The 25,077-nt window shown below is 32.7% G+C and overlaps 3 protein-coding genes across 3 annotated transcripts; all 3 read right to left on the bottom strand.

Annotated features, from left to right (window-relative positions):
* Window positions 1–3,957: 3,957 nt before the first annotated feature.
* Window positions 3,958–7,946, bottom strand: LOC123655202 (lipase 3-like). Its single transcript, XM_045591062.1, has 5 exons — window positions 7,869–7,946; window positions 5,222–5,432; window positions 4,662–5,029; window positions 4,449–4,571; window positions 3,958–4,332 (listed from the first exon to the last, which is right to left on the bottom strand). Exons 1-5 carry the CDS (start codon window positions 7,944–7,946, stop codon window positions 3,958–3,960), a joined length of 1,155 nt encoding a protein of 384 aa, XP_045447018.1.
* A 4,034-nt stretch (window positions 7,947–11,980) lies between these two features.
* Window positions 11,981–16,862, bottom strand: LOC123655112 (lipase 3-like). The gene is made up of 5 exons (XM_045590978.1): window positions 16,785–16,862; window positions 13,240–13,450; window positions 12,688–13,055; window positions 12,471–12,593; window positions 11,981–12,355 (listed from the first exon to the last, which is right to left on the bottom strand). Exons 1-5 carry the CDS (start codon window positions 16,860–16,862, stop codon window positions 11,981–11,983), a joined length of 1,155 nt encoding a protein of 384 aa, XP_045446934.1.
* Window positions 16,863–17,699: 837 nt separating this feature from the next.
* LOC123655012 (lipase 3-like) lies at window positions 17,700–23,396 on the bottom strand. Its single transcript, XM_045590893.1, has 6 exons — window positions 23,391–23,396; window positions 23,024–23,072; window positions 20,510–20,716; window positions 18,467–18,834; window positions 18,256–18,375; window positions 17,700–18,126 (listed from the first exon to the last, which is right to left on the bottom strand). Exons 1-6 carry the CDS (start codon window positions 23,394–23,396, stop codon window positions 17,749–17,751), a joined length of 1,128 nt encoding a protein of 375 aa, XP_045446849.1. The 3' UTR covers window positions 17,700–17,748.
* Between the last annotated feature and the right edge of the window lie 1,681 nt (window positions 23,397–25,077).

Here is a 25,077-nt window from a genome sequence, read left to right as displayed (position 1 = left end):
TGAAATGTTTACCTTGATTTAGTGAAAGTAAAAATAGTAGAATAAATAAAGTAATAAATTAATGAGTTATTTGTCTAGACGATATTCGATATACTTTAGGACAGACGGACGCACGTGCCCGTTTTAAGTAATGTAACTTGGACAACATCTGAACAAAGCTGTAACATAAATCAAAACATCTTATGGTCCTAGATATAATACCATTTTATTCGGCACAGGAAAACGAAAAATGTAATAAATATATACACATGTTTTTTAATTTTTATTACTGTAAGGTTAAGATAGTAACCTAATTGAAATAATAATATATAGCGTGTTGTCTATTGACAATTAAATAAATGATATAAGTCGTAATTTCTTCTACAAGATTAGAATAAAAGAAATATCCGCAGAAAATCTATTCAATCGCTTTTATCCGTTATACGTCCGGTATGCCAATCGAATCCGTTAAACTTAAAGATATCTAATACAATATTCTCAAAATGAGTTCTATTTGAACATTTTAAGCGTTTCCTCCTGTATTCGTTCTATTTCCATTTGAACGGACCTGCTTTGCTTCTGCAAAAAAATATACAGCTTTGTGAATGCAGGAATTGACACAATATTGTCCTTTGAGAGATGGTTCAGAGGATAGGCGGTAGCAAATAAAATAGCAATGGGAATTCGAAATGGTCGTTAACAGTTTCCAGTTAACTTTGGAACATTGGAGAAGTCTGCAGTATGATATACTAGTTTGGCTGAAAACACGTGAATGGTCTTTTGATTCATGGATGTCACATGGATTGTATTCCGTAAGATTTAATTGTTTAGAGATCAGAATAGATTTTTCTAAATAAAATATTATTTTTTAATCGCCCAAATTTATGCAAGTGACGTAATATTTAATGATTAAGAGTCGTTTAAAGTCGGCCTTATATATTGACCTAATGATACCAAACAATATCGATATGTCCTAGTATATAACTATACGAATTAATTGCAAGATTTAAAATTTTTGATACTAACAATAGTAAGTCGGCATGCAAGAGTATCGCAATAATATTTGGCAAAATATTATTGAAATACTCTTGCATGTCGATTATTATTATTATTATCTCGTTAGTAATTTTATCAGAACGAGGCACAAAACTATCGTACCTGCTGATATTTTGTTATTAACCGACGTCAAAAAAGGAGGTTTGTCAATTCGCCCTATATATATTTTTTATGTGTGTTCGCGGATAACTTCGTCGTTTACTAATTGATTTTGATGATGAACCAAGATCTGATGATGGTATCCCAGAGAAATCGAAGGGAAACTTCGAAAATCGTAGTGTGAGTATCGTTGCGCCAATGGGTCGTGTACTAGCAAACTTCGTCGTTTACTAGAAAACACAGTTACTAGGAAATAAATGTTTTTGACTATAACAAGTTAGTTTTGATTAGCTTTATTTTACAATCGGGACGTCTCAACAATATATTTATAAAAATGTTAGATTACCTACCAACAAAAGACAAGTAATACATAAAGTTTAAAATCATCTTGATTCTTGGTTTAAAGTCATCTTGGTGCTTGATGCCATTCCCAAGGATGTTGAAATTTACAATTACCTATCTGTGGTCTGAAAAGAATACCACGTAACTAACAAAAAAAAACATACCTATGAATAAGTATACACAATAATTATATTGCTTCGAGTGTGTTAAAGAAAATGGATCGATCTATGTATACCAGATTCGTTTAAAACTAAAAATTGGATTTCAATAGGTAAGAGTTATGACCAACGAAAAAGTATACAAGTCATTTAGGTGTATTCAATATCGAACTTTGATATTCCCTACGAAAGGAAAGGGTCAGCGGATAGGCATAAATCACTGAGCAGATTTAAATAAATGATAACGGCCCTCATCCTATAACTCATTTATTTGTAAACTACCTACTAACCGACGACTTCACATGTCTACAATCAAATCTAAAATAGCTAACAGAAGCACTAGACAACATTAGAATATCAATCGTTACTATTATTAATTATTTCAATTTCTTTTTGTCTACTTATCTCATACAATCAGAGTACCTTGTTGATATCGGTAAAGGAAAACATCATTAATTCATTGTTGCAACTAGCAAAGTCGAATAATAAAAGTTGATTTTTTTGTCATCTAACATTGATTATATTTAGTTGTATTTTTATTTGTATTTAAATTAATTTGGATTATGATTTTAGCCAATGTTAAAATATTTTAAATGGACGTCAGTTAAATACTTAGTACCTGGATGACTTAGCTCGGTATTTTTAGTAAACCGTGTTTTTTGAAATCATATTTAAATACGATTACATATTGATAAAATAGGAATAATACTTTCCGATTTTGCCGACATAATAATAAAAAATATGAGCTGGTTATTTAAATAAAAAAATCTTGAGCGCAATTATGAAAAAAAGGAAAAAAATAATCGATCTCCAAGACATGGGGATTTGAACCGTGGTCTTCTCGGTCGACTCCGGCCGGCTGATTTGCCACCTGAGCCATTACCACTTTATTGACAATTGCGAAATTTACCTTCGTATTCTAACAATATTGCAATTATTTTTTAATTGCCTAAAAACAGGAATAAAACGACATCTTCTAAAAATGAATCCTAGCAATATCGATTTATCGTCTCCGAAGTCTCCTGTATACTAAATTTCATAAAAATCGTTGGAGTCATTTCCGAGACTCAGATTATATATACAAGAATTGCTTGTTTAATAGTATTAGATAAATACGTTCATTTGATTGCCCTTTATCTACACCAATCATAGAATTAAATAAAATGTAACAGAAAATATCATTGTATTTTTAACAAGATTTGAGTTATTTACTTTCTTTAATTCCCTCACTTTAAAGGTTTTAAATATATAAAATACGATACGTTTCCTTTGGAAGTGTCAACCTATAACTACTAGCTTTACTTCATTACTCTTTGCTATAAAATGAATTCATTCTTTTATATTTTTTGTTTTTAAAATCCAGTCAGATATTGAAAGAACAAATAAGAAAAATAGTAAAGGGCGTCTGGGGCAATGTATATTAGTGCTAGACAATAGCTCGGGTACAGTCTGAGGTAGTTTGGCTCGAGTTAACTATGATAATGTTGCTTGAATGCTTAACTGTGTCTCCGCGAGTCGACGCTAGGGTGTTAAAGAGATAAATTTTTGGGTAAATCCCATATATACTTACATAGTCCTGTCAAATTAGGCCGAAAAATTAGAGTGAAGGTTAATTAATAACAGTCATTTCAGGATTTTTTAGGCAACTCATTTTTAATATATCATCTGATATACTACATTTATTATAAAGTATGTTTCATTCTATTATCAGCTCGGTGAAGATCGACTGAGGTTCGGATCTTCTATCATGATGGAATCGAATAGTGTAATGTATTTTAGCCTATGTCCAGCAGTGGACTGTATAGGCTGTAATGATGATGTAATGATGAATGTATTTTAGAGCTTGACTACAATTCTGATTCGGTCTTAAATCGTTTGGCTTGAGATAACTGATAATATCGATAGAAACATTAACTATATCAGTGAGTCAATGGTAGGTTGCTAGAGAAACACATTGTTTTGTATGCAATGAGGTTTTTACTAAGAGCCTGCCGTTTAAAACTTAACAGACACCCATATGCGTATGTTCATCATATTTGTTTATTTACTAATGTAAAAGAATTACTTGGAATAAAAGTGTTCCTAAAACACTAAATAAACAGAAATATCTTTATTGGGCAATAATTTAACTTGATATAATAGGTATCATATATTTTACAGAGATGTGTTAACCTAGTTACGAACAATAAATCACACGTAGTCTTATTATTACGCTCCTAATGAAATTATACTAGGTTTGCCACTGATCATTTAGTATTCTAAACCGCATGATCATAGAATATCATTCAGAATCGATACAATATTTTTTTTACATACATTTATTTTAACGATTCTTATCCAATTCTTCCAGAATGTAGTCGTACAACAACTCCTTAGAATCAGGTGCCAGGACGAAGTCATTGTGGTTATAAGTTTCACGCGCTATTTTACGAACTTTGGCGTTTGGTATCACACTAGCCATACTCAAAACGTCCCGTTCATCTAAAAGATCATCGTTGACTGTGTAATGCATTGTGGTATTTATTGTGATCTTGCTTAGATCATATTCGGGAGCGGACAAAGATCCATACTTAATCAGATTCTTAAGAGGCCCATAGTTCCATCTTTTAAATGATTTGGTTCTTATGTTCTGGCCAAAATGAGCGTACTGTTTCATCGATGCTGGTGCTAAAATTTCAAGTTGTTTGTGAATTGAAACCTGAAAATTTTTTGAATTTTAGAATCATACAAAGAAATCGTCAAAAAATTGATTTTTATACTTTTAAAGTTATGTTCTACTTAAAATGTATTTTTTATATGTATGTATGTACCTACAATTACATCTATAAGAATCCTCAGAAGGCTAAGCACTGGATTAGTTCTATACACTTCTTCGTCAAAATTGTTGGGATTTCTTGGTCCCAGAACTTCTAGTATACCTTGATCTACGGCAAGTGACTATATAAAAAAAGAACAAAACAAATGTATTAGTTTGGTAAAACAAATGGTTAACCATTAAATATATAAGTGTTGAAAGTTTATTCTTACGTAAATTATGTCAGTACTAAAGGCGAGTGCATTCAAGAGTCTGTTTGGGAAGTGCTCCATATAACCGACACCAGCCAGTAAATGAGCCGATTTTATTTTATCGTTGTATTCTGGTCGCATGTAGCTCATAACGAAAAAGACAGTTCCTCCTTGAGAGTGTCCAATATAGTGAAGCTGTGACTGTCCAGTAGTTTTCAAAATGTAATCAATCATGTCTGATATATCGTTCAAAGCGATGTCCTCATAGGAATAGTTGAAAAAGTCTTCTGCGTCTTCGTCTGGGTCTAATGTAACGTGTCTGCGGGAGTTGAGACCGCCTCTTGCGTTACCCATCCAAACGTCGTAGCCCGCTTCCGCGAGGAGGTAAGCTTTGGATTTAATGGGAAGCCGAGTTATTTAATGATAAAAATTAATCAGAAAAAAATTAACGTTAGATAAGATATTCTATATATAGAAATCATATATTTATCACTGGATTTTTATTCAAACTAATGTGTACTCTGTTTCAAGTTTATTGTTGATAATAAAAACAGTTTTTTTTTACTTAAAATTATATTTACCTAAGGCACGTCTGGGACCCAAATATATATAGGACAAGGAAGAGCCTTGTAAGCCATGCATCAAAAATACCACTGGTTTGGGATTCTCTTTATCATTTTCACTTATTTGAAAACGTCGGAAAGGAATTCTATGTACTTCTAAAATGTACCCATCACTAGTCGTCACATCGTGCGCTTCTGAATAGTAACCATCTATAGCTGTTCTCTTTTGCTGTAATAAAAATAATTTAACTAATTTAATAAGTTATTTTATTTATTTATTTTTGTGTTAAATTGTTTATTATTATTATAATTATTATCTTAAAAATATAATTATTACTTGATATTATTAGTTAAAGAAAATTTCCTAATTTTTTCTACGAATCATATAGAAAGCACCGAAAAAATTTCAATCTTATACTTTTTATTTCAAAATTCGGTACCGTTCCTTTAGGAGAAAAAAAAGAAAGTAATAATGTGTAACTGCGAACGAAGTCTTACGTAGAGCTAGTGTACCTATACTAATATTTTAAATAGTCGATATCTGTCTGTACGTATAAAATATTTAAGAAATGGTTTAATTTGAGAAAAAATTAGTTTATGTATTTAAAACCTGATATACCTGTATCTATATTTGATCTTAGCTCATCGATTGAGTCTTGGAATGATCATTTTGATTACGCAATTGCGAATTCCACTATTAAATATCATAGTACAAAAGTTAAAAATAAGGAACATTGAAATGATGTAGACATTGTGTTTGTAATACAATAGCAATCAACAATAGTAGTTGATGAATACAGTATTTATACATTGACACAGGTGAGTCAGGGACACTGTGACGCGTTAAATTAATTCAAGATAAGTGTTAATCGTGTTTTGATACGTAGTTAAAAATTGCTTGAATCTTAATTTTCTTACTTTATAAGCAATTAAAATAAGGTTCTTTAATTTTTCTTTTCGTGGTCAGAAAGGAGAGTTTACACTTCTACCGCTTCTGTACTCCGTTGTACACGGGTTGATGAATAATTTACTTAGCTAGAATATCTATTGTCAGTTTGGAATGAAAATCCCGTGTTTGAAAAACAGAAATGATACTCAACATTCGTAGCCATTGAAAACATTTTTATGAATACAAAAAAGCTGTTATGAGCGAAGGTCGAACCTACGACTTATTGAACTTATTTTTTTGACTTAATGAATTATTAACTGAACTTATTTTAGCGTTTGACGGTACAATGAAATCAGGATAGTTACAATTTTTTTTTTAAGCTAAGCGGAACGTAGACCCATATTCTTTAAGCAAAACGGTAACTAAAATTTGATATATATACTAGCTGACCCTGCAAACGTTGTTTTGCCATATATGTTACTTACTCCCTGAATCCCCCCCCCCCTCATAACTTAGGGATATGAAAAATATATGTTAGCCGATTCTCAGACCTACCCGATATGGACACAAAATTTCATATAAAAATCAGTCCAGCCGTTTCGAAGGAGTATTTTAACTAACATTGTGACATGAAAATTTTATATATAAGATAATATGTGTAGCCTTTCTGCTAGCGTTATCGATAATTTTCGTTCTAAAAGATATCGTGATTCAACAGAAAAATGCTGCTAGCATTCTTGCCGACAAAGTACGTAATGTTAGGTATTACGCAGTGGTCCTTTTATAAGTCCTCTACGAACGTTCTTGCCTTTTCGTACATGACAGGGCCATTACACTGGACCCGCATTAAAGAGATCTTGAAATATTTTAATGTCTTGCTCGAAATTTGGAGTAGCCTGACTGGGAATGTACCTCTGCTTACAGAATAACGTTTATTTATCCAGTATGTATATTAATTATATTTTTTTTTTAAATTTAACGATCGGTTCGAAACTTCACACTTTTAAGCACATTGACTTACACCTCTATTGTAATCTAATACTATTAAACGAGCAATTCTACAAGAATTGCTCGTATATAATCTGAATCTTGGAAACGGCTCCAACGATTTTCATGAAATTTAGTATGCAGGGGATTTCGGGGGAGATAAATAAATCTAGCTAGGATTCATTTTTAGAAAATATCGTTTTATCCTAATTTTTAGACAATGAAAACATGGCTACAATATCGTTAGAATACGCAAGTACATTTCGCACTTGTCAATAAAGTTGTAATAGTATTGCTTAGTTGCGTAGTATAGATTGACCGAAAAGACCACGATTCAAATCCTCAAAGTTCCAGATCGATTATTATTTTTTCTTTTATTTTCTGATTGCACCCGTTATTTTTAATTTAAATAGCCAGTTCTTATTTTTTATTATTATGTCGGTTAAATCGAAAAATATTATTCATATTTTATCATTATTAATTTTTTTTTTTTTTTGATTTTTTATGTTCATTTATATTTTTTATTATTGTCATTATTAAATATGATTTCTAAAAAACACGATATACTAAAAATACCGAGCTAAACTTGGTCACCCAGGTACTGTAATTAAAACTTCATAACCAATAGTCCAAAGAAAAAAACTACAGTATTCCGTATTTTTTTCGAAGATTAATGTCCGTTTAAGTACACATTTTGACTCAAAAACCATGCTATTTCGATCTAAGTTCGATTAAATAGACAATTTATTTACACGTGAAAGGAATAAAATCAGTGTATCGTGTACTTACTATATTGAACTCCTGCTGCGCGGTAAGTCCATTTAAGGCACAAATAAGTATGGTCACGGACGTTAGTGTCTTCAACATTGCTATAGAATTTATGACAAACTTTCATACTTTTCGCATTCTTTTATAATGCAAAAATTATCTTTTATCTACGGATTAACATTTGACGAGATATACTCGTCTCGTATACAAATGCAGTCGTAAAATTTAATATGATAATTAAAAATGATAATGATTTTATTTATTTATTTTTATGTATTGTTCATTTATTAAGGATGCTAACCATCTCGAGTAGAAATTTTTTCGTCTTCCTTACAAGGACCGGACCGGGCATGCCTGATCAGGACTAGATAAGGCATGTAACGCAGATGATTGGTCTGGACCTGATCAGGATGAGATAAGCTTTCCTGATCGGGTCCAGATCAGGAAATCTCATCTCATCCTGATCAGCCGGTTCGGTCCGGTCCTTTTAAAAAACACGAACGTATATTCTTGAAAAAAATGTTTAACAAAAAAAAAGCGAATTGATATTATATATATGTTACTTAACATAATTATTATGATATTTATTTCCGTTTATTTTTTCCAATGTATTATTTATTTATGTTTTTACTTTAAATATTAATTATTATTATTTATTTTTATCTTATTAATTAATTATTAATATTAATTAAATTTTATCTATTAACTTCTAATAATTAACTACTAATTAACTATTTCCTATTACTTACGACTGCTCCACTGTGTAGAAATGGACTCCCTGCTAGTCTGTCCTGATAACTGTATATATACTAAGTGCGCTTAAAAACATTAATAGCGTAATTCAGGCTCAGTTCACGTAATTTCTTTCAGGCTATCCTGATATGGGGTCCTGATCCAGTATGTCTTACCATACTTGATTACATTTTACATCAGGCTATCCTGATCTGGACTAGACCGAGTGCTGATCTAGTATGCCTTACCATACTTGATTATATTTTACATCAGGCTATCCTTGTCTGGACTAGACCTGGTCCTGATAGAGCTTACCGGATCTGGCATGCCTCATTCTATCCTGATCCGGTCCAGATACATGATCTGGTTGAGCCTGACCTTTTTTTCTAGTCGGGATAATGATGATGTTATGCCCTACATACTCATATAACACTGCACGCAGCAGGCACAGGCAGGCACTGCTTTCATTGTTTCAAAATTTGAAACTGTTTAAGTCGAGCGTTATTGTTAGGGATAATCGTATCAGCCTCGTAGCGGCGTGGTTTGTGCCATAGTTTTAGTGGAGATTTCTAGCCTTATCACATAAATTTTACAGAAAATATGCCACACTGCGCTATAATATTAATCCGTCACACAGATATGTTTCCCTTATAGGCTTCCTACGTGAAGAAGGTAAAACATGTGAAAGAGTTTTACGAGCTTTATTGCAAATATTTTCGATATGCTTATTAAAACTTATTTATTTGTAGGCACAAACGCTAACACACAAGGCTAAGTGGTCTAAGTCACTTCGTAATAGTAAAAAGTCTTTCTAATTGTAGACACACACGTTTAGTTCATCAGCTAACTGCTACAGAAGTCGCTGATTAACTCAAAGATGAATTCAAAGCAACATCTGGTAACTTGATAAATGCACCAATTTTTTTTTATATGTGCGTTTCAAATTATTATCTTGGTTTTGAAATATACGTGGTATGTATAGTGCCCACACTCGAGTTTTATAAATAACGTAGTATACAATAGTATATATTGGCCTGTATTTTGTTAAATGGCATTCTTTCGCTTTTTTCTTCCACAAAGTTAAAAAGGTCCTTGAGACAAGAAATGGATTTAAAATTAGAGCAAAAGGATAAACAGGTCATTAAGTTACAAATAAAGGCTGAAAATAGTCTATCTTTTTGGACCCATTATTTTTAATACATAATAAATATAATAATATTTTTAATACATAATAAATGAAATCTGTGCTATCTAGGTAACTCGGAAGAATTGTAGATTGTGTTTAAGACTACGATTCAGTCTGTAAAATTCTACTACTGGGCATAGGCCTCTTTTCCCATATAGGAGAAGGATCGGAGCTTAATCCACCACGCTGTTCCACTGTGGGTTGGCGGATATATTTCTTACTATGAGTAGATCGCTATCAGGTAAAAAATGATAACGACCGGGTCCGACAGCTTAACGTGCTCTACGCGGCATGGTGGGGAGACCCACGCGAACAGATAGCCAAACTAAATTCTATAAACGCAAATATCCACTCCGAGCGAGAGGCGAACTCGCGACCGCCGGTGTCTATACGCCGCCGACACGGCCCCCGCACCAGAGCGATCGTCGGTTAAGATATCTTATGAGCAGAATTATTGTTGTTTCGCTAAGCCTTTCTGTTTTAATGTCTTTTTTATATATAAAACTGGGTCTACAAACAAGCGTACCTTTAGACACCTGCAACAATACAAGCCTCATAAGCGTGTTGACGACCCTAAGTCTACTCCCCCTTAGGAGCTCTGGTCACCTTACTCACCACAGGTGATGCTCCAGATTTTGAGTAGTTTATTTTCTGCTGGGCCCTACCTCAGTCAATCTAGTCCAGAGATTTTAAGATATTAGCTATTATTATAACTTCAAGATATTAGCCATTTTTATTTTTCGAACCTAACAATGGCCCCGACAAGTACAAAAGAGCTTAAAGCTGTTCTCACAGGTTTCTCAAGCCTGTATATAAGCAGGAAAGTTTGATAAAAAAATTAAGTTCTGAATCACTGACTTATATGTTATTCAAACTCTTTTTTAATTCTGGTTTTCAGTACTGGATCCTAGAGAGATAATGGCCCTCAATTTAAAGTGCGTTCATTTATAAACTACTTCGTAAGATTTGATTTCTGGACCTTAAAATTAAGACCAATAAAAATATAGACCCAGAATATTTGACTTCTAAAATAACTTTTATATGATTGGAAAAGAGTTTAAGAAATAGATAATATTAATTACACGGTGGTCGAGTTCATGGGAACCCCGTGTATTTGATGAGGTAAATCCTTGTAAAATTTATTTTATTGTAATGACCCTCGATAAAATACAAGATCAAATTGCTAATGCGTCATAGGGACAAAACTCAAACTAGGGCAAGAAAGTTAAACTGGGATGTACACGTAAGTGTGAAACGTGTAAGAAGTAGCAAAAGCAAAATCTAGATAAAAGTAAATAATATGAAACAAAAATACGCAATAAATTTTACTATACCCACAATATCTATCTATATTTCATTGAAATAATTAAATACATTTATAAACGGCTAATTATATATATCTTATTGTTACACCCACCATGATTTTAAGAATGATTTTGATAACCTTAATATTCGAAATAATATAATTTTAGAATGTCGTCAGAATCGTTACAAGTACGTTTTTGACATTTCACATTTATAGACGAGTTATTTAATTTTTCTAAAATATAATTACAGCTAGCTATATATCTAGCTCACAAAGTTTTAGAGCCAGACAATCATGGGATACAGTCTGAAATCGTTTGGCTCGAGGTAACTTATAATATCGGTTGTAAGTTTTTTCTATATCTAAGGTGCTAGGGTAATAGGGTGAGATGCACATGGTTGTGCGTGCCCTAAGGTTTTTAGAACTGACTTAAAACTTAGCGCAAGAAACTAGTCTTGACTTGTCCGTTACCGCAATCGGCAGTGACTCTGCTTTCTGCTTTAGAGTTTGGGTGTAATATTTATAGGTGTAAAATTAAAATTTTGTATTTGAATCGGCTGTTACCTGCAATAGAGGTTGCAAAACAGACAACCATGTTCGTATGTTCATCATATTTGTTTTTTATTATTGTAGTGAAATTACATAGAAGAGAAATATTTTTAAAACGCTTTTAGTTAAGAGAAATATCTTTATTGGCCAATAAATTAACTCAATATAATACGCAGCATATATTTAGCGGAGATGTGTAAACATAGTTATGTACAATAAATCACATGCAATCTTATTATTTACACTCTTCATGAGATTATTCTAAGATTGCCATTGATCATTTAATATTCTAAACCATAATTATGATCATAGAATATCATTCAGAATCGTTACAATAATTTTCTTTGATATTCATTTATTTTAACGATTCTTATCCAATTCTTCCAGAATGTAGTCGTAGAGCAACTCCTTAGAATCAGGTGCCAGGACGAAGTCATTGTGGTTATAAGTTTCACGCGTTATTTTACGAGCTTTGGCGTTTGGTATCACACTAGCCATACTCAGAACATCCCTTTCATCTAAAAGGTGATCGTTGACTGTATAATGCATAGTGATATTAACGCTGATTTTGCTTAAATCATATTCGGGAGCGGATAAAGATCCATACCTAATAAAATTTTCAAGAGGATCGTAGCTAAATCTTCTAAATGATTTCGCTCTTATGTTCTGACCAAAATGAGCGTACTGTTTCAGTGATGCTGGTGTTACCATTTCAAGTTGTTTGTGAATTGAAACCTGGAAATTTTAATTATGTTATTAAAACTATCTTGTTACGTCAAATGAATCAGTCTAAGAATTTGATTTCTTTTAAGCTTTAAAAAATTTAAATATGGCACATTTGTGTACATACAATGACATCTATAACAGTCAGCAGAAGACTGTATGCTGGACTTTTGTTGTATTCTTCTTCATTCAGACTGTTAGCGTCTCTTGGTCCCAGAACTTCTACAATACCTTGCTCTAAGGCGACGGACTATAAAAATATTAATATTAGTGAGACAAAACAAACGATAAATCATGATAATAATAACAATAATTTTTAGTCTTAGAAATTTAGTCGTTCTTACATAAAGCAAGTTAGTGCCGAAAGCGATTGCATTCAAAATCTTGTTAGGAAAGTGCTCCATATAACCAACACCAGCCAGTAAATGAGCCGATTTAATTTTGGTGTTGAATTCGGGTCGCAATGAGTTCAAAACAAAAAATGCAGTTCCGCCTTGAGAATGTCCAACATAGTGAAGCTGCGATTGTCTTGTAACTTTCAAAATGTAGTCAATCGTGCTTGCTACATCCTTCAAAGCGATGTCCTCATAGGAGTAGTTGAAGAATCTTTCTGCATTTGTATCTGGGTTTAAGAAAATGTGTCTGCGAGAATTGAGACCGCCTCTTGCGTTACCCATCCAAACGTCGTAGCCAGCTTCCGCAAGAAGGTAAGCTGTGGATAAAAACGGATGTTGAGATATTTAATGATAAAAAGTAACCAGTAATAATCCAATGTCCAATCCAATGTGTGTTTAAAAGTTTATTTTTGGGATTTTAATACAACAGAAATATTTGGCTACTTTTTCGTAAGTCTCAAAATTTGTAAACAATTTATATGTATTAAGAATTATATTTACCTAAGGCACGTTCTGGACCCAAATATATATAGGACAATGAGGAGCCTTGTAAGCCGTGCATCAAGAATACCACTGGTTTGGGATTCTTTGAATCATTTTCCTTTATTCGAAAACGACGGAAAGGAATTCTATGTACTTCTAAAATGTACCCATCTCTTGTAATCACGTTATGTGATTCAGAATAGTAACCATCTATAGCTGTTCTCAGTCTCTGTAAATGAAATAATTAAACTGATTTCTTAAATTGTTATTTTACTTCCTATTTTTAACAATTCCATTTTAATGTTAGATGTTTTGTTTACGGAACTATATTGTTTAGTTCATTCATTGGGCTATTAAGATAAGAGTAGAAGTAGCGTAGGCGTGAGTGTTTGAAAAGTCAATACGATTAATACCTTTCTGCTTCTAATACATGTTTTATTTTTTATTTTAACTAGCTCTGCCTACGACTTCGTCCGCGTGGAATTTAACAAGAAAGGTATTCGCAGAGTTATAAAATAAATAAGTTTTTAAAATAAAAGTAGCCTAAGTTACTTCTTATTACATCAGCTATCTACCAATAAAAGTAGCGTCAAAATCGGTCCAGACTTTTCAACAGACACATATACAAAAATTGTAAAAAATGTTATTTTGTTACATGTATCGTGTGTCATATGCATTTAGTAAAAAGCGGTTATTTTAATATTAGAAACAGACCCTTCAATTTTTTTTATTTGTATAGATTACACTCATTTGGAAACTGAACTTAAAGCGTTAAATTGAATTTTAATACTTAAATGATAATCATTTTTTTAACCGATTTCCAAAAAAGGAGGAGGTTCTCAATTCGACTGTATTTTTTTTTTTTTTTTTTTTTTTGATAGGTGCGAAGCGAAAATTGTCTAAATTTTATTTTTCCTACTTTTACTTATTGAGCAAAAAGGAGTTTTTTAAATCTGTCTTCTCGTGGTTTTGAAAGGAGAGTTAGGCTTATTCCATCACACTGCCTGTTCGTGGGTTGAGCGATAATTCTAGAATAGCTATCATAATCGGCTTATGGTATCAATCGGGGCGAATGTTATTTGACATACCATATCGGTGAAATCATAGAAATTAATCTAACACCTGTTAATTTTTAAAAGACTTCACAAAAGGTTATCGATTCCACTAATTTTTTTTCACGTGTATTACTTTATAACTTTTTGCTTAGTGTACCGATTTAAATAAATTTTTATTCGAAAGCTGAATTATTGATGTTTAAAGAAAATTCTCACTAAGACATTATTATCAATTACATGAGAACTGAAATAAAGGCTGGTACTTGTCGTGTGGTCTCATTTTAATTTGAGTGAGATGTGACCTATATATTTGTACACTATACAGTTACACTCAATAATGCGTATTTAATTGGATAATTTATTCGGCTATATCCGTTGTTTTACTGATTGATATAAATTGATGTCGGTTTTTTTTTTTCATTACCAAGCAAACACAATTATTAAATAATAATAATATGAATAATAATAATAATAATAATATAGTAACATGAAAATCCTTTGTATGGAGTATAATGGTGGTTCTAACAAAAGCCTACGACTAAGATTTCTGAGTATTTGTCCCTAGCAGTAATTTAGAAGACATATAAAATATTATATTATTATTATTATTATAGTTTGTTCATAAGTTGTGAATTGTAAATATGTATAATTTTTGATAAGATTTTGTTCATATTTAAGAAGTCTTTATATTTTTTGATACCTTTGAAACATATAATTTTGTACTGATAAATTGGATTGTGGTAATAAATTATATCTGCATTAATTGTATAAAATTAGTAATGTAATGTTGAAATCATTGGGTTTTTATTGAAAAAGTATATGGTTCAATTATGTCGATATAGAATTAACTCCATATAATACGATAATTCTAATATTTTGTTTTATATCATTTCCTTGAATTTCCGTAACTTATTTCCTACTTTAGAGAGATAACACACACTGTAATAATGCTTCAATATATTTGTTTCGAATTTACTTAATGAAGTTATATCTTCTTTTAGCAGTAATTATTATTTATTACTGAATTTTACAGTATAATTTATAATCGCATTTTTGTTAACATATAATTACGAAACAAAATATTTTCGCATCTTATGATAAGAATGCTGACAAAAGTACTTCCCCTTTCAGTTGCACGTTGATAGAAAACAAATCCGCTCCTGTCACCTGTTAAGCCTATTAGAGCTGCGGATTGCAATTTCACGAAAACGTGGATATGCAGATCCCGCAAATTCAAAAATTAGTGCTAAATCTTTTGGGTAATACGCCAATAAAACAAAATAAAGCCTCTGTAGTTGGAAACATCTAGAAGTGTATGAAAGTGACATTTTTTAAAATACACCTATAGCCAGAGCATTTGTAACTGGCATGAAAATTGTTCTCCTATTAAGGGAAGAATTAGAGAAAGAGTTTTAACAAGAGAAAGAAATGTTAAAAAAGACATCGACAGGAAAGTGAGATTTTTTTTTTTGTGAGTGTTTCAATTCCACGGAAACGAATGAGATGCGGGATTGCAATCCCTATATGAGACGTATAAGTAAAAATGTTAGACTTTAGGGCCACTCCTCACAAAAATATATTTTAATGCGCATTTTAAGAATTTAATAATTTTAGAATAGATTTGAAATTTAACGTTTTTTTTCCACATTGACTCTAAGAGTTCACAATCCAATTAAGAGCTGTTAAAAACTTACCGTGTATCTAACACTCCAAAGTAAAAACCATTGTAAACAACTCTGTAGTGATTAAAAAAATATTTCCACGTAAATTAAAACTATCGATATTAGATCACTTAAGGCAATTTATTGCACGTGAAAGGAATAATGAAAGGAATCACTTAAGGCCATACTATCCAACTAGGCCGCAACAACTTCGAGAAGGAGGCCGATAGGAGGATTTGGTTGGGCTGGGCGGCGTTTGGCAGACTCCGTCGAGTCTTCACTTCGAAGATTCCGCAATGCTTGAAGACAAAAGTTTTCGAGCAATGCGTCCTGCCTGTGTTAACATACGGAGCCGAGACGTGGACACTAACGAAGAGACTGGTCCACAAGCTTAAAGTCGCTCAACGAGCAATGGAACGGGCTATGCGTGGGGTCTCTCTCAAAGACAGGGTTAGAAATGAGACTATCCGCGAGAGAACGAAAGTAACCGACATAGCCCACAGAATTAGCAAGTTGAAGTGGAAGTGGGCTGGTCATCTGTGTCGCAGGACCGATGGCCGTTGGAGTAGACGGATCCTAGAGTAGAGACCGCGTCTTGGCAAACGCACTGTGGGACGTCCTCCAGCCCGTGGGACCGACGATCTACGTAAGATTGCCGGTGTAGGCTGGATGAGGATTACGGAAGACCGGGATGTGTGGCGCGAACTTGGGGAGGCCTATGTCCAGCAGTGGAGTGCGATAGGCTGAAGTGTGTGTGTGTGTGTGTGTGTGTGTGTGTGTGTGTGTGTGTGTGGGTGTGTGTGTGTGTGTGTGTAAAAGGAATAAAATCAGTGTGCTGTGTACTTACTATATTGAACTCCTGTTGCGCGGTAAGTCCATTTAAGGCAAAAATAAGTATGATCACGGACGTTAGTGTCTTCAACATCGCTATAGAATTTATGACAAAATTTGGTACTTTTATCTACTTTTATAATGTAAAAAATATTCTTATCTATAGATTAATATTTGACGAGATATACGTGTATTATATAAATTGACACCGTATTAATTTTAAAATGATAATTAATAATAACAATGGTTTTGTTTATTTATAATTTGGTTATAAAATATAGGTAACATACCCATGTGATGAGATATAAGCGGTGCTGCTTTTATTGTTTCAACATTTAATACTCAAGTATATCGTTAGAATTAGGGATAGGGTGATTTGTGCTTAATACTTTAACTTTTGTGTAAATTCTAGGCTTTTACATCAATATTACAGAAAAGGCTTCACACTGCACATACCGTTTACAATATTCACCGTTATACAAATATCCGTTATAAAAATGTTAGCATATTTTCGTTTGAGACTTTCTCGAAAGAAATGTAAAAAAAAATCTATGAGCTTGGCAGCTTGGAGCTTGTATCCTGTAACATTTAGCAGTTATTTCCGCAAGTAAGAGTTTAGTACCAACGAAAAAATGTTGAAGTCATTTAGATGTGTTCAGTTTTGAGCATTGATATTGGGTCCGAAAGGAAGGGATTAGCGGATAGGAATAAATCACCGCGTAAACTTAAATTAATGATAATGAGCATCATCTTAAAGATTTGTAAATAGCTTATCAAACTTTGATTTTAAGAAGAGAATGAGGTATTTTAAGAAACATTTGATGATACAAATATTAAAAACAAATTAACTAGATATTATATTGATGGTATATTTCACTGAAATAAGTGTAAACAGTTATAAACGACAAATTGCATACGATCTCATTGGTATCCACTTTAGTATTTTATTTTTAGAATGCCTAGTTATTGAAATATTACATTTATTTTGATGAGTTATTAAGTTCTTCAATAATGTAGTCGTAGAGCAACTCCTTAGCGTCAGGAGCTACAACGAAATCAGTGTGGGTAAAAGATTCACGTGCTATTTTACGATTTCTTGCGTTTGGCATCACACTGCTCATTTTAATAACATCCCGTTCATCTAAAAGATCATCACTGACTGTATAATGCATGGTGGTGTTAATGGTGATCTTGCTTATGTCATAGGATGGTGCCCTGAGAGATCCGTATGTACGCATATTTCCGATAGGACCGTAATCCCATCTTTTGAATGTCTTGGCTCGTATGTTTTGACCGAAATGAGCATACTGTTTTATTGATGCTGGTGCTAACATTTCACTCTCTCCAAATAATGAAGTCTGAAAATATTATAAAATATGATTTAAACACATTGTTGCGTAGAAAGAAGCAAATTGTGTAAGATTTTGTTTTTTGTGCTTAAAAAATTACGCTATACTCAAAGGGGTCATTAACATGAGTGTACATACAATAGCGTCCAGAAGAGTATCCAAAAGTCCTTTCTCAGTAGTGTCAGCTATTTCTGGAGAAGGTTCATTCGTTTCGGCCGGACCCAAAACTTCTACTATACCATGAGTTACAGCAAATGACTATAATAATAAAAACAATAATATTGATGAAACCAAACAAATCATTTGGTAAATTAAAAAAAAAATGTCATAAAAGTTGAGTTATTCTTACATAAATTAGGTTAGTGCTGATAGCGAGTGCTCTTAAAAGCCTGTTAGGGAAGTGCTCCATATAACCGACACCAGCTAGTAAATGAGCCGATTTTATTTTTTGGTTGTATTCAGTTCGGATTGAGTTCATAACCAAAAAAACAGTTCCGCCTTGAGAGTGTCCAATATAGTGAAGCTGCGGTTGTCCAGTAACTTTCAAAATGTAATCAATCATTTCTGGTACGTCCTTCGTGCCGATGTCTTCAAAGGAATAATCGAAAAATGCGTTTCTTTCTACATCGGGGTTTAATTGAACGTGTCTGCGGGAGTTGAGACCGCCTCTTGCGTTACCCATCCAAACATCGTACCCAGCTTCCGCGAGGAGGTAAGCTGTGGATGAAAAAGTCGAATTATTAAAGCTTGATATTAAGTAATAAAAATTTATCAGCATTGACTCAATGTCAGATAAGACATTATTAGTATCGTAAATCTATCGTTGGGCTTTGTTTTTCGACTAGTATATAAATAGTGATCCGTTTAAAGATTATTTTTATTTATTCGTTTTAAGTAATAATTTAATTTTATTATTTTATTTTATTTACATTAATATATATATATATATATATATATTAATGTAAAACTACAAACGCATGTATGTACATTGGTACATAATAAAATTTTATGAAAATACTAGCGAGCAATACTAGCGTTTTCCGTATGAAGAGGCATTCTGCGTTCCCAGGCGTAGAACACGTCACACTCCACTTTTAAACGTGCCTCTACGCCGCAATAACTACGCATCTAACACTGTTATGGCTAGGTGGCCCCGAACATATAACGCAAAGTTCAGCGAGGTCGACTTATTTTGCTCAAGCAAGTTATGTTTTAAGAAGAAGGTGACAGATATCATCATTAATAGTGTTTGTTAGCAAACAAAAAAGGAGGCAACCAAAAAAGGCGATGCAGCATGGGTGTACGAACGGATTTGACAGGCGCACTGGTCGCCACTACGATTTTCGTGTATATATATATATATATATATATATATATATATATATTTCTATACATATGTGTGTGTATGTGTATACGTATATGTATACGTGTATGTGTATACGTATGTGTGTATGTATATGTGTATGTGTGTGTATGTGCGTGTATATATGTATTTACAGTCAAAATGAGTTGCCTCCTCCTTTTTTGAAGTCGGTTAGAACCACAAATTTTTGACCGCAACATTCTCGTAACAACTTCGCCTCTGGTACAACTGCATAAGACGCCGCGAGATCTTGATTTGGCTTGATGTGCTGCCGTTTGTTCACTGTTTCTCCCACTTGATTTGTTATGCGTGGTGTACGGGTCTATCTGACTAACTACAATATTGACTAGCTTTTTTGTTTAGTTCACAGAATTACAAAAAAAGAAAGAAAGAAAGAAAAATCAAAAATAAAAGTTGCATAAGCCTTATGACATCGGATATTTTCCAGTGAAAGTCTCGTCATGATCGATCCAGCCGTTTCAGAGATTGGCCGAACAAACAGACAGACAGACAAAAAATTGCAATCTACACGCACTAGGTGAAAAGCGGTTGTTTTAATATTACAAGAGAACGCTTCAATTTTTTTTTTTTATTTTTTTTTTTTTTATATATTTGTATAGATAGGCTTAAGCTGATAGTATCCTGAATTTCTTAGTTTATTATTTCATTTTGGCGTGGTAAGTTTGATTTTTACAGTGTTATTTGGTAATTTAAGGGAAACATGTTATTGGCAATACTGCATAGCATATACATAGCTGTAAGGTACATTGTTTATAAAGCTGTTGGTTTTCTAAATAAAGAATAATAAAAATGTGTTTGCTGGCAAACGAAAAAAAAACTGACTTCAATTACATCGACAAGTAATACAACGTAGGTAGACGAAAAAATAGTCAAGTAAGTATGCATTATCAAAGATTACTCCAAAAGTTGTAATCAGATCTCGACGAAATTTAAATGTGACCACATGATAAACATAAACACATACACACACATACATAGCCAGCAAACACAATTATAAATTATGTTTACCTAAGGCGAGGTCTGGACCCAAGAATATGTAGCTGACAGAGTTACTTTGTAAACCATGCATCAAGAAAACCACTGGTTTGGGAGTCTTTGGGGCATTCTCTTCATTTTCAAAACGTCGGAAAGGAATTCTTTGTAAATCTAAAATGTACCCATCACTAGTCGTCACAGCGTGCGATTCAGAATAGTAACCATCTTGACCTGTTCTCTCTGCCTGTAATATAAATTTATTTGCTAATTTTATTACGAAGATATACATATAGAATGACACACATTTTTTTTGTAACATATCAGAATAGAGCGTACATTTAATTTACTTGCAAAAAACGTTATGGTTTGGTTTCCTCCAGTTATATCCTCCACGTAGAATTATTAAAAATTTGCACTGGGAATTAAAGGTTTGTTGTAGTTTCGCGTTGTCGATGGTTGAAAAACTACTTATCCTGTCATATGCACTAGCTCAAAAAAATAGGATAATAATATTAGAGGATATCCTCTTGTTAGTTTAACTAGATATGAAATGCCTTTGCATAGTCAACATTTTTTTTCAGGAAAAAATAAAATTTATTTTGTACTTACTATGTGGTACTGCAGCTGCGCAGCAAGTCCATTAAAGGCACAAATCAATAGGGTAACTGATGTAATTAGTTTCAACATCGCTATAACTTTATGACAAAACTTGGGGCATCTCTACTTTTATAATGAAAAATTTATCTTTATCTACATAGATTAACGGTTAAGATAAACTTATATTGTATAAAACCTGTTGTTAGAATTTCTTATTTTCGTTTATTTTTTTTAAATATAGTGATAATGATTTTTATTGCATGATATAATGAAATTTACGAGGTGTTGTAAAGTCAAAGACATGGTGTGTGATAGAAAAGTATCGAAACTCATTTGCGTGAGCGACAACCCACAGGTCAAACGCCGAATCAGTTCTGCAATAACAATTTGTCATTCTCTCCTATTCTTCTTTATAGATGATTAATAATATTAATTTTAACTTTGTCGTGTAAGTAAAATATTGTGATAGTAAAGTTATTTCGCCTTTTTTAAATAATCAATATCTCAATTTTCATAATAGTCACGTTTTCTCTTTTTCATTTCGATTCTACCCAATGGATCTTCGATTAACATCAACATAATTTTTTCTCTTATACTATTAACTGCGTCTTCACCACTAAAAATTTCATGCTAGTGTTATTAATTATCCACTGTAGTGAAGGTATCGTTGATTCAATTTTTTTTTATATTTATAACTTTGAAAATATATTATTGATGATAAAGATTATCATAATGAAGATTTTCATATCGCTTCAGCCTGTAATATCGTACTGCTGGACATAGGCTTCTTTCCCCACGTAGGGGAAATATCTGAGCTGTCCCATTTATAGTTTTATTAGAGTACCGCAGGAAATATCTTGCTCAAAATTTAAAGCAGCGCGACGGGGGAAGTAGTTCAACTTTAAAGATCACAGCAAAAAAAGCTGGTGCTACTTCTTTCAGAGGGTTGTGTTCCTGTGGTGAGTAAGGTAGCTAGAGCTCCTGGGAAGATTCGGAGGTATAGTCGGCAACGCGATTTCTATACTCCTGGTGTTACAGGCGTCCATAGGCTACGGTATCCACTTATGATCGGGCGAACCGTACGTGGCGTGTGGCACATTTGTAGTATATAAAAAATTCTTCGCTTAAATAATACAATACTTTTGTTTTATGGTTTAATTAACTATCAATAAATAATAATAATAATAAATTCATTGGTGACTATAACTTTGACATAAATTTTGTTTGAGAATACAATTTTAGATTTACAACGAACACTTTATAAAAATTGTGAAGGGACATCAAAAACAAGTAATTCCGTGACGGTCATCTAGTTCCGTTATAATATTCTTGAATAAATAATAATAATACGTTTGTTTCAAATGATCTTCCATACAATGATAAACATTATTCAAAATAGAGAAGAAACAAAGCAAAACAGAAATAAACATTAAAAAAAACCATATCACAAAAGAAATTGAAGTCAAAGTACATCTAATATATAAAATTCTCGTGTCGCGGTGTTTGCAGTTAAACTCCTACGAAACGGCTTGACCGATTCTCCTGAAATTTTGTGTGCATATCGGGTAGCTCTGAGAATTGAACAACATCTATTTTTCATACCTCTAAGTTTTAGGGGGGGGGGGGATTAAGGGGGTTAATAAGATATATGGCAAAACAACGTTTGCGAGGTCAGCTAGTAATTATACAGGACTTTAAACATTAAATTAAATATATTTTTCAATTTCAATAATTTGGAAATGCTATAACCATCAGTCAAATTGGCAAAACTGAGAGCCATAAACCAATCAGTCAAATTAAATAATAATTAAACAAACAAAAAATGACAATACTTTCAAGATTATTAAAAATATTTTAGAGACCATTTATTAATTATGTAAAGGTGCTGAGAGGAGAGTGGATTGGAAAAATCTCTACATACCATTACTTGGGGGAGGGGAGGGGTCTAACTGATTGTTTCGTAATATATTCCAACTTGATATATTAGAAATCGCGCGTTCTAGTGGTTTGACAGGTATCGTATTTCAATTTGCAGGGATCAAAAATCTTTTATTTACGAATAGGGGGGTAGTTTTAAAAATATTATGTACCTTTACATGGGGCTAGAGAGATCAAAAAGTGTCAAAATTATCTTACGTAATTAATGACTGGCCAAACAAAGTTAAATACCCAGATAAAAATAAAATATAAAACATGTCACTTAAAAAACTTCATTACAATTCTAAGGTGAAAAGGGCATTCACTCGTTCAATTTTCATTACCATCTCGAATTTCAATTTCAAGTCCAATTACCTTTTCGGCTTGATCGACGTTTTACCTCCATTAACTTTAAGAAAGACGTAATATTTTACAAGGGAAAAGAAATCAGTTCGAGATTCAAGGATTCATTTATTCAAATCTTTATTCGCTCATATTTTCTTTGGAACCTCTCGTACTTATTAGGTATTGTTTGAAATTGCTCCTATAATTTTTTTCTTTTATTGTCATACAATAATTTTTGCTGGAATTAAATATGTAAACTGGTAAACCAGCGTATTTGTTTTACTCAAGTAAATCTTGATCACATTTTACATTAGATAATTATTAATTATATTATCAGTTATTATTACGAATTGATATGGATAAAACACACACATAAGATCGAGCAGATATTATGCTAATATTAAGCTAATATACAGCGTAACAAACTTTCATCCATCCGTCTTCGCACATTCTTCTGTACCTATATGTTCGAGATTATTTGGAGCTTAACAAATATAAAATACCAATTGAATAACTATATTGACGCTGCGTTCGCGCAATGGGCACAACCATGGATTGTAAAAGTTGCGCTGGCGGTTGCGGGTTCGATCCTCGCACATAAACATTTGTATTGGCCATACAGGTGTTTGCCATGGTCTGGGTGTTTGTGCAGTCCTTGTGGATCTTCTGACCGTGTCTCGGAGAGCACGTTAAGCCGTCGGTCCCGGTTGTTATCATGTACACCTGATAGCGATCGTTACTCATAGTAGGGAATATATCCGCCAACCCGCATTGGAGCAGCGTGGTGGATTAAGCTCTGATCCTTCTCCTACACGGGGAAAGAGGCCTATGCCCAGTAGTGGAATATTACAGGCTGAAGCGATAAGGAAAAGTTAACTTATTATTACAGCAAATACACCAAACGGAACAAGAAACATATTTGAAATACAACTCCAAAATAGTAACGTAAATAAAGAACCATTAAAAAGTGATTTAAAAAAAATTATGTTATGGCTCATAATGCAAGTAAACAAAAAAAGTCTAATCAACTTAACAATCTAAAGTCATCAGTAAAATAGCGCGCAAAGTCTCGTAAAATAATAACAACATATATTAAACTAGATACGAATCGATATAATTGCTACAACAACTTTTTTTCCATAAACATCACACACTCAACAACCCTCGATATGATGTAATCCTGTGTCGGAGGTCCGAAACACACAACGCTAATATTACGACATAATATTGTTTAACCTACATTAAACCTTACATTTAAAGAAATGTGAAAAGTTTGGAAAAATATTGTATGACCTATAAAAAAAATTAAAATTATGTATTAGTTGTATGTAAAATGCTGTTTTACTTCTATAAACATTTGGAATCTGCGCCCTCTAACACAATAGCCAGCTATCTATAATAATTACTGTAATATGTTCGCTAAACCGTCGTCATTAGAATTGGAACATTAATATCGCTCGCGGTAATTTAAGGTAGATGAACTTTTTTTATTAGCAGATAAATATTTGTTGAATCTTAATCCGCCATAGATTACTTGGCGGGTTATGATTCGTTTTCTTTTTGCATAGATTACACGATTTAATACTTAAAATAAATAAATTGTCAAATTTATAATACGAGTAGATCAGTATAAACCTATGTCTCTTAATTCGCCACCTATAAACCGTTAGTATAATTATTAATTCTTACAAAATACGTGATAAAAGTGTAACTTATGTATTTATTTACTATGAATTGGAACG

The sequence above is a fragment of the Melitaea cinxia genome, chromosome 1, assembly GCF_905220565.1.
Source record: "Melitaea cinxia chromosome 1, ilMelCinx1.1, whole genome shotgun sequence".
NCBI lineage: Eukaryota > Metazoa > Arthropoda > Insecta > Lepidoptera > Nymphalidae > Melitaea > Melitaea cinxia.
The sequence above is the reverse complement of the archived record's forward strand: the minus strand, read 5'-3'. Positions and strand labels throughout refer to the sequence as shown.